This window comes from Scyliorhinus canicula, chromosome 4 (assembly GCF_902713615.1).
Source record: "Scyliorhinus canicula chromosome 4, sScyCan1.1, whole genome shotgun sequence".
In the NCBI taxonomy this organism is placed as follows: Eukaryota; Metazoa; Chordata; class Chondrichthyes; order Carcharhiniformes; family Scyliorhinidae; genus Scyliorhinus; species Scyliorhinus canicula.
Genome location: NC_052149.1, coordinates 71,621,393 through 71,636,689, shown reverse-complemented (window position 1 = coordinate 71,636,689; position 15,297 = coordinate 71,621,393). Strand labels below are relative to the sequence as shown.

Sequence of the window (15,297 nt, the reverse complement as noted above, 5' to 3'; positions counted from 1 at the left end):
GTAGTCCGATCAGTAGCCTCAACTAATAATGCACCGATTTGGCCAGTGAGGAAGCGCGATGGGTCATGGCGACTGACCATCGATTATCGGGAACTCAATAAAGTCACCCACGCAGTAGCCCCCACAGGTAGCCACAAGTCCCGAGACACCAGACAGCATTGAAACTAACAGTTTACATATTAATGAAGCGATCCCCGGGAACAATGGACACAACGATTAGCTACATTTGGGACATTCTATAGCAGGTCAGACTTCCCGGCGCCAACTGGAGTCTGAAACAATAAGTTACAAACAGCCCCACGAACCGCCCAGCGATCGGGAAACAGCCCCAGTATTGGGGAATTCAAACCAATCGATTGGTATGAGGTCCAATCGATTGCAAGCAGGTATAGGGTCTGCCCAGATGGGCGCGAAGCCCCCGTGACCTATAAAGGACAGATCCCAAGTTCAGCTCGCTCTCTTAGCCGGCCCTCCCAGCAGAACACCTTTGCAGCAGCTCTCTAAGAACTTGAACGCGAGAAGGAGAGGCTTGGCCAACAGTTACACCGACAAGCAAGTGTCCAACCAACGTACGCTATGCGAATCAACACTCCTGACCCCTTAGCCCGTACCAACTGGGAAGCCTGCAGTCTCAGGACAGAACAAGAGGCCATTGTTCCCTGATCCAGTGGGTTCCCTTATCTAACATAAGTATTGGCTTATAGTGGTAGGAATAGTTTAGTCTGTTAGTATTAGTTGCATGAGTATCAATTTACTGTGTAATAATAAATGTGTTTGATTGAACCTTACTAACTGGTGTATTGAGTCATTGATCTGAACTTGAACTTGAACCTCGTGGTGGTATCATAAGGATACCTGGTGACTCTAGAGCTAAGGAATAAAACAGAGCTAATTGAGTGTAAAGCACACTCACCAGAACGAGCAACACTATTCATGGTGTTTTAATGAATTTTTTGACGTATTGAAATGCCATGATAAAAGGAGTTACAAAGAAGATATTGAACATATAATGAGATGGGAGTAATCAGCAGACTTGCTGATCAAGGGAACACAATTGTGAACCAGTCTATCCCCTGCAGCCTCACACAGATACCCAAGGGCTCTACAAATGTTGTTCAGTCATACCACTTCATTGCTCAGGAGAGGGAGTCATTTTCAGGCACATCACCCTGTGGGTGAAAAAAACATTTCCCTCAAACAAGGAGAAATAAGGGCCCTCCTATCCAATCTCTCTAGACCCTCAATTTTTCCCTCAGCCTCCTCGGTGAAAGGGAGGGGGGTCCTGACATGAGACCCCTTAAAAACAGATAGTTAGGATAACATTAGATTAGCTCTACACAAGTTAGTTTATTGAGGATTGAACCTAATCGCAGAAAGTATACATAGTAATCATTATTAACGATTAAACAAGTACTCTTAGAACATAGCAGTAACAAGCATTTAAACTCTTGCTACTAGTAGCAGCCGCGATGTACGATGGGATTTAAGCTAGCTAACCTGACCACATTTCAATGACAGACAGAATCAGACAGAAATAATGTGGTTAGCCATAACATAACCAGCTCAATAAGCAGTTCTTAACAGTAGCTCCAGCATTCTGCACTCAGACAGACCATGGTACGGGCAGGAACCAGCTCCAGGATCCTGCATCCAGACAGACAATGGTACAGGCAGGAATCACACAGATAAAAGAAATGCGAGTAGGGAGGAAGCAAGAGACAACGGATATGAAGGTCTTGAAAAAAAAAATAGATCATGCCACCAGGTGTTCCGACTAAACAGGGAAGATGTCGACCGAGTGGTCGCATGAGCTGATCATGCAGTCACCAAGCTGCCCAAAGTAAAATTCATTGGTGAAGGTAAAATCGACAGCTACAAGGATTGAATCAAGTCCAATTGGGGTGGGCTATTCATTTTTGGAAATTGTATAATTGCTGAACCTAAAGCAATGTAAAGCAGTGTATTTGGCGTTTAGCCAAATCACTCTCCCTCGTATGTTTTCATCAAGCTTAGAAAATAAATCCCAGAAAGCGGCGGGAGTTCAGAGAGAGAGAGAGAGCCCAGAAAGCAGCGGGAGTTCAGAGAGAGAGCCCAGAAAGCGGCGGGAGTTCAGAGACAGAGAGCCCATAAAGCAGCCGGAGTTCAGAGACAGAGAGCCCAGAAAGCAGCGGGAGTTCAGAGAGAGAGAGAGAGAGCCCAGAAAGCGGCGGGAGTTCAGAGAGAGAGAGAGAGAGAGCCCAGAAAGCGGCGGGAGTTCAGAGACAGAGAGCGCCCATAAAGCAGCGGGAGTTCAGAGACAGAGAGAGCCCAGAAAGCGGCAGGAGTTCAGAGACAGAGAGAGCCCAGAAAGCGGCGGGAGTTCAGAGACAGAGGGAGAGCCCATAAAGCAGCGGGAGTTCAGAGGAACACAGGATAAAAGAGCGCGAGGAGAGCGGCAGTGAGTCAGTGAAAGAGCGGGAGGGGACACATTGAGAGCGGCGGGGTGCCAGTGGGAGCAAAGATAATATAAGGCGGGAACCGGAAGTACGACCCGTGGACTTCTGGGAAGGATTTTCTCCTAGCCAATAAATTCTGGTGATGGGGATACCTGAGACACTACACGTGTAGTGTCTCCTACCCGCCCTCCTCCTCTAACCTAATAATAAGACCCATTGGTGTGAGCAGGTAAGTGCTATATTATATTATTATTTTTTATTTGTTTTATATTTGTTTACCAGAACTTGGTTGAAATTAAGTGGGATGGCAGGGAAGGTAGTCCAATGTTCCTCCTGCAGGATGTTTGAGGTGAGGGATGCCGTTAGTGTCCCTGCTGATTTTACCTGCAGGAAGTGCAGCCAGCTCCAGCTCCTACAAGACCGAGTTATGGTACTGGAGCTGGAGTTGGATGACCTTCGGATCATTCGGGAAGCAGAGGTGGTCATAGACAGGAGCTTCAGGGAAGTAGTTACACCAAAGACTGGAGATAGATGGGTAACTGTAAGAGGGACTGGGAAGAAGCAGTCAGTGCAGGGACCCCCTGCGGTCGTTCCCCTGAGTAACAAGTATACCGTTTTGGATACTTGTGGGGGGGATGACTTACCAGGGGTAAGCCATGGGGTACGGGACTCTAGCACGGAGTCTGTCCCTGTTGCTCAGAAGGGAAGGGGGGAGAGGAGCAGAGCATTAGTAATTGGGGACTCAATAGTCAGGGGCACAGATAGGAGATTTTGTGGGAGCGAGAGAGACTCACGTTTGGTATGTTGCCTCCCAGGTGCAAAGGTAAGTGATGTCTCGGATCGTGTTTTTCGGGTCCTTAAGGGGGAAGGGGAGCAGCCCCAAGTCGTAGTCCACATTGGCACTAACGACATAGGTAGGAAAGGGGACAAGGATGTCAGGCAGGCCTTTAGGGAGCTAGGATGGAAGCTCAGAGTGAGAACAAACAGAGTTGTTATCTCTGGGTTGTTGCCCGTGCCACGTGATAGTGAGACGAGGAATAGGGAGAGAGAGCAATTAAACACGTGGCTACAGGGATGGTGCAGGCGGGAGGGATTCAGATTTCTGGATAACTGGGGCTCTTTCTGGGGAAGGTGGGACCTCTATAGACAGGATGGTCTACATCTGAACCTAAGGGGCACCAATATCCTGGGGGGGAGATTTGTTAGTACTCTTTGGGGGGGTTTAAACTAATTCAGCAGGGGCATGGGAACCTGGATTGTAGTTTTGGGGTACGGGAGATTGAGAGTAGAGAGGTCAGGAGCACAGATTTGACTTCGCAGGAGGGCGCCAGTGTTCAGGTCGGTGGTTTGAAGTGTGTCTATTTCAATGCCAGGAGTATATGAAATAAGGTAGGGGAACTGGCAGCATGGGTTGGTACCTGGGACTTCGATGTTGTGGCCATTTCAGAGACATGGATAGAGCAGGGACAGGAATGGTTGTTGCAGGTTCCGGGGTTTAGGTGTTTTAGTAAGATCAGAGAAGGGGGCAAAAGAGGGGGAGGTATGGCGCTGCTAGTCAAGGACAGTATTACGGTGGCAGAAAGGATGCAAGATGGGGACTCTTCTTCCGAGGTAGTATGGGCTGAGGTTAGAAACAGGAAAGGAGGTCACACTGCTGAGAGTTTTCTATAGGCCACCTAATAGTTCTAGAGATGTAGAGGAAAGGATGGCGAAGATGATTCTGGAAAAGAGCGAAAGTAACAGGGTAGTTGTTATGGGAGACTTTAACTTTCCTAATATTGACTGGAAAAGATATAGTTCGAGTACATTGGATGGGTCGTTCTTTGTACAATGTGTGCAGGAGGGTTTTCTGACACAATATGTTGACAGGCCAACAAGAGGTGAGGCCACATTGGATTTGGTTTTGGGTAATGAACCAGGCCAGGTGTTAGATCTGGAGGTAGGTGAACACTTTGGAGACAGTGACCACAATTCAGTGACCTTTACATTAGTGATGGAAAGGGATAAGTATACCCCGCAGGGCAAGAGTTATAGCTGGGGGAAGGGCAATTATGATGCCATTAGACATGACTTGGGATGTGTAGGTTGGAGAAGTAGGCTGCAAGGGTTGGGCACACTGGATATGTGGAGCTTGTTCAAGGAACAGCTATTGCGTGTTCTTGATCAGTACGTACCAGTCAGACAGGGAGGAAAGGGTAGAGCGAGGGAACCGTGGTTTACCAAAGAAGTGGAATCTCTTGTTAAGAGGAAAAAGGAGGCCTATGTGAAGATGAGGCGTGAAGTTTCAGTTGGGGCGCTTGATAGTTACAGGGAAGCGAGGAAGGATCTAAAGAGAGAGCTAAGACGAGCAAGGAGGGGACATGAGAAGTCTTTGGCAGGTAGGATCAAGGAAAACCCAAAAGCTTTCTATAGGTATGTCAGGAATAAAAGAATGACTAGGGTAAGAGTAGGGCCAGTCAAGGACAGTGGTGGGAAGTTGTGTGTGGAGGCTGAGGAGATAAGCAAGATACTAAATGAATACTTTTCGTCAGTATTCACTCAGGAAAAAGATAATATTGTGGAGGAGAATGCTGAGATCCAGGCTATTAGAATAGATGGCATTGAGGTGCGTCGGGAAGAAGTGTTGGCAATTCTGGACAAGGTGAAAATAGATAAGTCCCCGGGGCCTGATGGGATTTATCCTAGGATTCTCTGGGAAGCCAGGGAAGAGATTGCTGAGCCTTTGGCTTTGATTTTTAGGTCATCATTGGCTACAGGAATAGTGCCAGAGGACTGGAGGATAGCAAATGTGGTCCCTTTGTTCAAGAAGGGGAGTAGAGATAACCCTGGTAACTATAGGCCGGTGAGCCTAACATCTGTGGTGGGTAAAGTCTTGGAGAGGATTATAAAAGATACGATTTATAATCATCTAGATAGGAATAATATGATTAGGGATAGTCAGCATGGTTTTGTGAAGGGTAGGTCATGCCTCACAAACCTTATCGAGTTCTTTGAGAAGGTGACTGAACAGGTGGACGAGGGTAGGGCAGCTGATGTGGTGTATATGGATTTCAGTAAAGCGTTTGATAAGGTTCCCCATGGTCGGCTATTGCAGAAAATACGGAGGCTGGGGATTGAGGGTGATTTAGAGATGTGGATCAGAAATTGGCTAGTTGAAAGAAGACAGAGGGTGGTGGTTGATGGCAAATGTTCAGAATGGAGTTCAGTTACGAGTGGCGTACCACAAGGATCTGTTCTGGGGCCGTTGCTGTTTGTCATTTTTATAAATGACCTAGAGGAGGGCGCAGAAGGATGGGTGAGTAAATTTGCAGACGACACTAAAGTCGGTGGAGTTGTAGACAGTGCGGAAGGATGTTGCAAGTTACAGAGGGACATAGATAAGCTGCAGAGCTGGGCTGAGAGGTGGCAAATGGAGTTTAATGTGGAGAAGTGTGAGGTGATTCACTTTGGAAAGAATAACAGGAATGAGGAATATTTGGCTAATGGTAAAATTCTTGGTAGTGTGGATGAGCAGAGGGATCTCGGTGTCCATGTACATAGATCCCTGAAAGTTGCCACCCAGGTTGATAGGGTTGTGAAGAAGGCCTATGGTGTGATGGCCTTTATTGGTAGAGCGATTGAGTTCCGGAGCCATGAGGTCATGTTGTAGTTGTACAAAACTCTAGTACGGCCGCATTTGGAGTATTGCATACAGTTCTGGTCGCCTCATTATAGGAAGGACGTGGAAGCTTTGGAACGGGTGCAGAGGAGATTTACCAGGATGTTGCCTGGTATGGAGGGAAAATCTTATGAGGAAAGGCTGATGGACTTGAGGTTGTTTTCATTAGAGAGAAGAAGGTTAAGAGGTGACCTAATAGAGGCATAAAAAATGATCAGAGGGTTAGATAGGGTGGACAGCGAGAGCCTTCTCTCGCGGATGGAGGTGGCTAGCACGAGGGGACATAGCCTTAAATTGAGGGGTAATAGATATAGGACAGAGGTCAGAGGTGGGTTTTTTACGCAAAGAGTGGTGAGGCCGTGGAATGCCCTACCTGCAACAGTAGTGAACTCGCCAACATTGAGGGCATTTAAAAGTTTATTGGATAAGCATATGGATGATAAGGGCATAGTGTAGGTTAGATGGCCTTTAGTTTTTTTTCCATGTCGGTGCAACATCGAGGGCCGAAGGGCCTGTACTGCGCTGTATCGTTCTATGTTCTAAAGCCATCTTAACCAGAGTTGCTGCCTCCGCGGGTCTTTGTGTTGGGCTGAGTCGTAACAAGGAGGGAAGTTCCCATGTAAAAGCCAGCTTAATACTCTCAAAATGCTCCTACACTCTGCTCCAAAGGAAACAAACCGAGCCTATCCAATCTTTCCTCTTAACTAAGGTTATCCAGTCCAGGCAATATCCTATTGAATGTTCACTGTATCCTCTCTTTTCTTGTGCAAGATTTGCGACAGTAACTTAATTGAAGCCTACTTGCGACAATAAGCGATTATTATTATTAGCAGTAGTATTAGTAGTAGTAGTATAGCAACATGAACTGCACACCCAGCAATATCCTACCACATTTAAAAAATAAACTTTACAGTTCTTATATTCTATGCTTGGCTAATAAAGGCAAATGTTACTTATACATTCTTGACCACCTTATCCCCCTGTCCAGCAACTTACAAGAGTATGTGGGCATGCACCAAGATCTTTCTGTTCCTCTACAGCTCTGTATCCTAACATTTGTGCATTCCCTTGGTTTGCTAACTTTTCCCAAATGGATCATCCGATGCTTATTTGGATTAAACTCCAATCGCCACCGTTCTATCATATGACTAGTCCATTGACATCTTCCTGCAGGCTACAGCTTTTTTCATCAGCAAAATAGCCAATGTTTGTTTCATCTGCAAGCTTAAGTCACACCCGTTACATTCAAGTTCAAATCATTGGTGCATACCACAAAAAGGGACCTAGTATTGAACCATTTGGAACCCCACTGAAAACAACCTTCCAATCACAAAAATGTCAATTAGCCATCACACTTTGCATCCTGCCTCTGAAACAATTTTGGATCCAACTTGCCACTCTGCCTTGAATCCGATGGACTGTTACATTCGATACCAGTTGTCGTATGCACTACTTTAGGCAACCCTCCTGGTTACTGCACTAAAAAAAAATCAATGAAAGTCAGCCACAACCTCTTCTTAAATTGTGCTGATAGTCTTTGATTAGTCAGCATCCTTACAAATGAAAGTTTCTCCTGCTCCTCAAACTTTTTCCCGTGTTTTACGACCACTGAGGTTAGGATGGTCTATGTCAGAAAATTGTGAGGAAATAAAAAGTAAGAATACCCAGTAATTGGGAATGTATTCTGGTGGTATGTTTTAAAACGTAAACTATTTCAAAATGGAAACCGTAGCAGAGAGAAATTGGCTGGGTAGTTTGGGGGGGGGGGGGGGGGGGGGGGGGAAGGAGGAAGGAGTGCCCCCCCCCCCCCCATCCCGGAGCATGGAAGGAGCCTGAGCGTGAATGGAGAAGGCTCCCCCCTCCGCCCTAACGAGCGCAGAAGGATCTTGCTCTTACATTCTCTGCCTCAGCTAATAAACAAAAGGGTTCCATATGCTTTCTTAACCAACTGATCAACTATTCCTGCTATCTTCAGGGATGTGTGGATACTCCCACGATCCATCACTTCCACTACAACTCAGTATCCTCCTTTTTAAAAAATCTGTAATCAGTGCCTTATGCAACTTCTCCAAATACATCACTTCACTGAGTTGAATTCCATTTCGCCCCTTTTCTGTCCATCTGACCAGTACATTAACATCTTCTTGCAGCCGACGATAATCCTCTTCACTACCTATCGCATGGCCAATTTTTCTATAATCTGCCCAATGGAAACAGCAGTCCAGTCACTGTTTCCTGCCACAAACCAATTTTGCACCCAGCTTGCTACATTCCCCTGGATATCATTGGCTTTTTTTTTAAACCAGTCAGCCAAGTGGAACCTTGTCACAAGCCTTGCTAAAATCCACATGGACCACATGAGCCGCACTGCCCTCATTAATCCTCCTGGCTACCTCAAAAGAATTTTGCAAAAACACTTAATTAAATTAGTCAATCAATGCTGGCTACCCTGGACTAATTCATGCTTAAGTGACATTTTATCTTGTCCCATTTCAGAGGTCAGATTGACTTGCCTGCAATTATTCAGTCTATGTCTTGCTCCCTTTTTAAACAAAGGTACAACATTCACAGACCCCCAAACCTCCAGCACCTCACTGGTGTTCAGTCAGGATTAGAAAATAATGGTCAGACCCTCTGCAATTTCCTCTGTCTTCTTTTAACAGCCTTCCGTACGTTTAATTTGGCACTGGTGATTTATCCACTTTCAAGGATGCTAATCCCCTGAATACTTCACATTCCTTCTCCTCAGCTAAATTGTCTGCACTGTCCCCTTTCATGAAGACAGACACAACGTATTCATTAAGAACCATTCCTACATCTTCTGCCTACAGATACAGGCAGAATGAGCTTGTGACAGTGCTTTATCTTCAGAGGTATCCTCATTACTTTGTCAGAAAGCAGGAACTCTGGATACAATGCGTAACATTGACAGTATCAGTAACTATGAAGGAGAGAAAATCAGAACTGCATCCACACCAACAGAAGCAACTGAGGGCAATATTTATAGAAATGCTACGTTTTATAACCACACACAATTTTGGAATGCACAATGTGACAAGGACAATGCAATATTAAGCCTTACTACACTCAAGCGGAAGAGGGCTATCAGAAAGAAATAAATCAGTTCAACATCCTAATCTTCAACATTATTCAGAAATTGCTTTTTGAAAATACACTTTTTTTTTTAAAATGGAGATTCAATTCCAACAAACCCAGCACCAATGCTTAAATGAATGGCTACATGGATGAAACTGTAATTTCCAAGATGACACTTCAGCATCCATTAAGAGGCCAGGGGGAAAACTGGGAAGAGAAAACCTAATTTTACCACCCCCATTAAAAACAGGGTTTTATGCACGTCCTCTGTGCTCTTTTAAACCCTGTTGGGTTTTTACTGGAGAGTATAGAAGTCAAAAAGGAAAACATATCTAATTACAGCAACCGCAGAAAAAGACTTTGTGAACCATAGAATTTTAAGTGAAAATGCCAGAACTGCAGAATTGTGAAGGTTTCACAGGAGCGGAAGAAATATTTAAAGATTTGAACTTTCAGCTCATTACAGAATAAACCTTTTGAAGGAAATTTTTAAAAATGACTACTCACTTTTGACTCCAATTTTTGCTTGACATAAGCTCCATTGGCAGCTGTTAATACATTATTTGTAAGAATGTATCCATATCCGAAAGAGTCAAATGCCATGTCAGAACTGGAGAAAAAAAAAGTTTTTTTGCATTTCAATTCGTACATTAAAACAGAAATACACACAAAACACTATTACTGTATTTAGAATAGAAGTTAGAATATTTAGAATGAGACGCCCAGGAGAGACATTAAGTATGGAAGCAAACACACTCCGTTTTATTATTTCAAGGATAGCATCAAAATCTTCACTACAATCCAATATTAAGTGTGCTTGTTCCAGGTTATGAAACCCAAACCCAAAGTGCTTTGGGTGACGACACTTTTTTCAAAATCATTCAGTCACCTTTCCTAAACCTTCTAATGCTCAGGTTCCCCTCAACAGAATTTTTAAAAAAGAATTATGCGGGTTTCCTAAAAAATGGGGGTATAGTTAATATTCTCATGCTTGATGTTCCTACAGGGGGAGAAAGGAGAGAAAATAGTTTCTCTCACAAAGGTGCTCCTCAGTTAAATCAACTGTACATTTGCTAAGGGCCAAACTTTACTGTCAATTCATTTTAGTATTAGGAGAGATCAACGGTAATTTTAGCGTTTGGATAAAAATGACTGATCTTAAATTCAATTTGGTGACCAATTTTACTGGTCACCTGTTCATGAATTGAACAGATATAGCTCAAAGACATTGAGCCTATATTTGCCTCAGTTCACCAGAATTTGTTGATAATGCACATGCCTTGCATGTGTTCAGGATACATCTCTTCAAATAATGCTGAAGTAGCGGAGAAGGCTGACTTCAAATAGTGTTCTGGAGTATAGCAATGGCTACCACTGTAGTTGTCTTATTAAAAATTAGCAGACAGGTGTATTTGAGCCAATCCTGGCCCAATAACTCTGAAAGGAAGAGCAAATGCTCACCAACAGTGTAGTGATATGCATAAACAAGTGTGTGTGTAAATATATATATATATATATATATATATATACACACACAAGCCTCCGACCAGCGTCAGGCAAGTATTAGCATGTGACACTACAGCCTGGAGGAGAAACCATTGTGGTCAGTCGTGTTTGTATTAGTTCCAGTTTGATAGCATTAGTTTCTTACCGACGGTTTATTACACCATATTTTAACTAGAACAAAGAAAATTACAGCACAGGAACAGGGCCCTTCGGCTCTCCCAGCCTGCGCCGATCCAGATCCTTTATCTAAACCTGTTGCCTATTTTCCAAGGTTCTACTTCCTTCTGTTCCCCGCCTGTTCATATATCTGTTCAGATGCATCTTAAATGATGCTATCGTGCCCGCCTCTACCACCTCCGCTGGCAAAGCATTCCAGGCACCCACCACCCTCTGCGTAAAAAACTTTCCACGCACATCTCCCTTAAACTTTCCCCCTCTCGCCTTGAAATCGTGACCCGTTGTAATTGACACCCCCACTCTTGGAAAAAGCTTGTTGCTATCCACCCTGTCCATACCTCTCTTAATTTAGACCTCAATCAGGTCCCCCCTCAACCTCCGTCTTTCCAATGAAAACAATCCTAATCTACTCAACCTTTCTTTTTTTTAAAAATAGAATTTACAGTGCAGGAGGCCATTCGGCCCATCGAGTTTGCACCGGCTCCTGGAAGAGAACCTACGCAAGGTCAACACCTCCACCCTATCCCCATAGCCCAGTAACTCCACCCAACACTAAGGGCAATTTTGGACACTAAGGGCAATTTATCATGGCCAATCCACCTAACCTGCACATCTTTGGACTGTGGGAGGAAACCGGAGCACCCGGAGGAAACCCACGCACACACGGGGAGGATGTGCTGACTCCGCACAGACAGTGACCCAAGCCAGAATCGAACTTGGGCCCCCAAGTTCATAGCTAGCATCCTCCAAACCAGGAACATCCTGGTGAGCCTCCTCTGCACCCTCTCTAAAGCATCCACATCCTTCTGGTAATGTGGCGACCAGAACTGCACGCAGTATTCCAAATGTGGCCTAACCAAAGTCCTATACAATTGTAACATGACCTGCCGACTCTTGTACCCGTCCGATGAAGGCAAGCATGCTGTATGTCTTCTTGACCACTCTATTGACCTGCGTTGCCACCTTCAGGGTACAATGGACCTGAACTCCCAGATCTCTCTGTACATCAATTTTCCCCAGGACTCTTCCATTGACCATATAGTCCGCTCTTGAATTAGATCTTCCAAAATGCATCACTTCGCATTTGCCTGGATTGAACTCCATTTGCCATTTCACTGCCCAACTCTCCAACCTATCTATATTTTGCTGTATTCTCTGATTGTCCTCCTCGCTATCTGCAACTCCACCAATCTTAGTATCATCTGCAAACTTGCTCATCAGACCACCTATACCTTCGTCCAGATCATATCACAAAAAACAGTGGTCCGAGCACGGATCCCTGTGCAACACCACTAGTCACCTTTCTCCATTTTGAGACACTCCCTTCCACCACTACTCTCTGTCTCCTGTTGCCCAGCCAGTTCTTTATCCATCTAGCTAGTACACCCTGAACCCCATACGACTTCACTTTTTCCATCAACCTGCCATGGGAAACTTTATCAAAACTTTATCTATCAAACTAGTCTTGAACTAGACATTCTTTAGTACGCCGACTAAGTAATTGTCTTTGTACAAGAACATGACATGGTACCAGGAGTGGGGTGATCAAAAATATAAAGATCAGGTGTGAAGATTTGAAGCACAGTGTTCAAATTTGGTGAAACGGTGCTACAAGGAAAACGTGGAACATCGAAGGAAATCTCTGATAGTTTGAAAACTCCTGAACAACTTCTACTAATTGGTAATGTTGTTGGCAATGGGTGTGCATTTGAATAACAGTTTACATTGTAGGTAGCAGCTCTAGGATTTCAGGCGCAGCCAGATCAAAGAAAGGTAGCAATGTTGCTAACAGTAGTACGCCCGCAGGCAACTGAGATTTATAACACCATGGTAAATGAACAAGAGGATGATAGTAAAAGCTTTTATGCAGTCAAAAAAATTTGCTTAGCATTGCACACTGAAAAATAAAACTTTTGAGGGACATATATTTAGAACATGCATGCAGTAGACGGGCGAGTCCTTCGCTAGCTTTCTTACCAACCTCCAGTTTAAAGCAATTTTAAAATCCTCAATGATGTGGGATCAAATTGCCTTTGGAGTAAATGATAAGGTGCGTGAACGTCTCTTATGGGAAAATGAGTTTCAGTTAGAAGACGCGATCATGATTTGCCACGCTAGTGAACTAGCTGCGCAACATATCAGCACATTGAACGCACAAAGGTTCGGTGCAAAAATTGGGAGTGATGCCGACACACTCAAAAATAAATGTTCTCAGCAGCGGTGGACATTTTAAGCACTTGGCCGAAGTAGCCATTATGTGCAAAAGATGTGGAAACAGGCACCCACTGAGGGAATGTCCAGCATATGGCAAAATTTGCACAAAGTGCAAAGGAAAGAAATCATTTTGCAAAACAATGCTTCACAAGCAAAAACGTTAATACAGGTAAGTCAACTAATGCAATTGATGACATTAATTTGGAAGGCACATTTTTTATTGATGCAGTCTTGGATGAAGACAGGGCAAACACAGCCAAAAGAATAAAATGTCTCCTACAAGAACAAAAAGTGATAAAAAATGATAATGGAACAGTGACAAAGGACAAATGGACAGTTTCTGTTGATAAACTGATTGTTTATCACTGTGAAGTTATAATGAATGCAAACATCACAAGCACCAGCGATAACAAGACTATGCAATTAAAACAGAGATTAAATAAACCGGTCTTCTTGAAGGACTGTAATGGTCAGAAAATTGACACATTGTGAATGTGTGAATAAATTGAATGTACAAGTAAAAGATAAAGTGCACAATTAAAATTCTCGAAAGTAGCTGAAGATAGTGAATCGTTATTAGGTGATGAAGCGTATGAAGCACTGGAACTGGTGAAACGAGTGCATAGCACTGACTGTGCACTGAACACACAGTGGATCAGTGAAGTCCATTGCGCAGGTTTTTACAGAAATATTCTAGGGTTTTGGTGTTTTACCTTTCACTAACAAGATTCAACTAAAAAAAGGATGCGTTGTCTAGGAGCTACAACAGCACACAATGACAATCCCATTGGAGGGGATGTGCAGGTTCATGTGAATCCAATTACGGAAACACTACCAGTGTTGGATGCAAAGTCAAAACTGATTTTTGAAGTAACAGAGAAGGATGAAGTATTACAATGGTGATACACAATCTCAACAATAGATGGCCAAAAGGTTCACGTTCTACAATCAGAGCTAAGTGTAGCAAATGGTTTGTTACGGAGGCAAGAGAGATTCGTAATTCCACAGTCTCTGTGCAAGGAAATACTACAAAAGTTTCAGGAGGGTCATCTTGGAATCGAGAAATGAAAGCAAAGAGCACAAGATACTGTATATTGGCCAGGAACATGGTGGATAAGTGTACCACTTTCCAACAATATCAATATTGACAAGCAAAAGGAACCGATGAAAATAGGTGAAATTGTGTCAGTTCCTTGGCAAAAGGTTGTGATAGGCAGCAGAAATGTTGATGAATCGGAAACTATGAACAACTCTGCCATGCCATACAAACAAAAGAACGAACAAAAAGATAAGAGATCAAATGGAATCTCAGAAGAAACAAAAGGAATATTATGACAAGTCGACCACAAGCCTGAAACCTTTTGAAACCAAATGATATGGTGAGTGGAGGATTCGGATGGCTGGTCAAAATGTGTAAGGTATTGCACAAAACAGGTCCATGGTCCTATCCTGTGATAACCGAGCAAGGAGAGGATGTATAGGAGAGTTTACATTCATCGAAACAGACAAGCAGTGAACGAGTTAAATGTCAAGGTACAGAATGAAGTTCAGAACAATGATACAACCAGAGTAGATGTACCTACCAAAGTTCAGATATCACACAGATTCACCAGATTTACCAAAGTTGTTTTTAAAAGAAATAAATTTAGAGTACCAAATTATTTTATTTCCCCAATTAAGGGACAATTTAGTGTGGCCGACGAGAAACAAAGAAACGGAATGGTTCGATCGGTGAACAGACAATAAACTGTACAGGATGTAAAATACATTAAGCTACATTGTCTCTTATCTTTTTGTTCGGTCTTTCCTTGGTATGGCATGGCAGAGTTGTTTGTAGTTTCGGATTCATCAACATTTCTGCTGCCGACAGACCACAACTTAATGGAGATGTTTCACAGCTTATCATTGCGAAATATGGATCATCTTTCTGTCCATAGCCGCCTTGTTAAGCATATGTATTTACTGAATTAATGTATTATATATTCCTCGAAATTTCAAGCAAAGGGGATGTAGTGTGTGTGTGTGTGTAAATATGTATAGCTTCCGACCAGTAGGTATCAGGCAAGTAATAGCACGCGACACTGTAGCCTGGAGGGAGTCTGTAGCCGAGAGAGGGGAGGGGAGAGAGGGGGAGAGAGAGGGGGGGGGAGAGAGAGAGGGGGGGGAGAGAGAGAGGGGGGGGGAGAGAGAGAGGGGGGGGAAGAGAGAGAG

The 15,297-nt window shown here is 43.8% G+C and overlaps 1 protein-coding gene across 1 annotated transcript in view; it reads right to left on the bottom strand.

The window, feature by feature from the left end:
• Nucleotides 1–15,297, bottom strand: part of slc35d1a (solute carrier family 35 member D1a) — a 101,074-nt gene that overhangs the window by 53,643 nt on the left and 32,134 nt on the right. Inside the window, exon 7 of the mRNA XM_038794440.1 lies at nt 9,697–9,799. Coding sequence (XP_038650368.1) covers nt 9,697–9,799 — 103 coding nt within the window. The remainder of the gene's footprint in view (nt 1–9,696; nt 9,800–15,297) is intronic.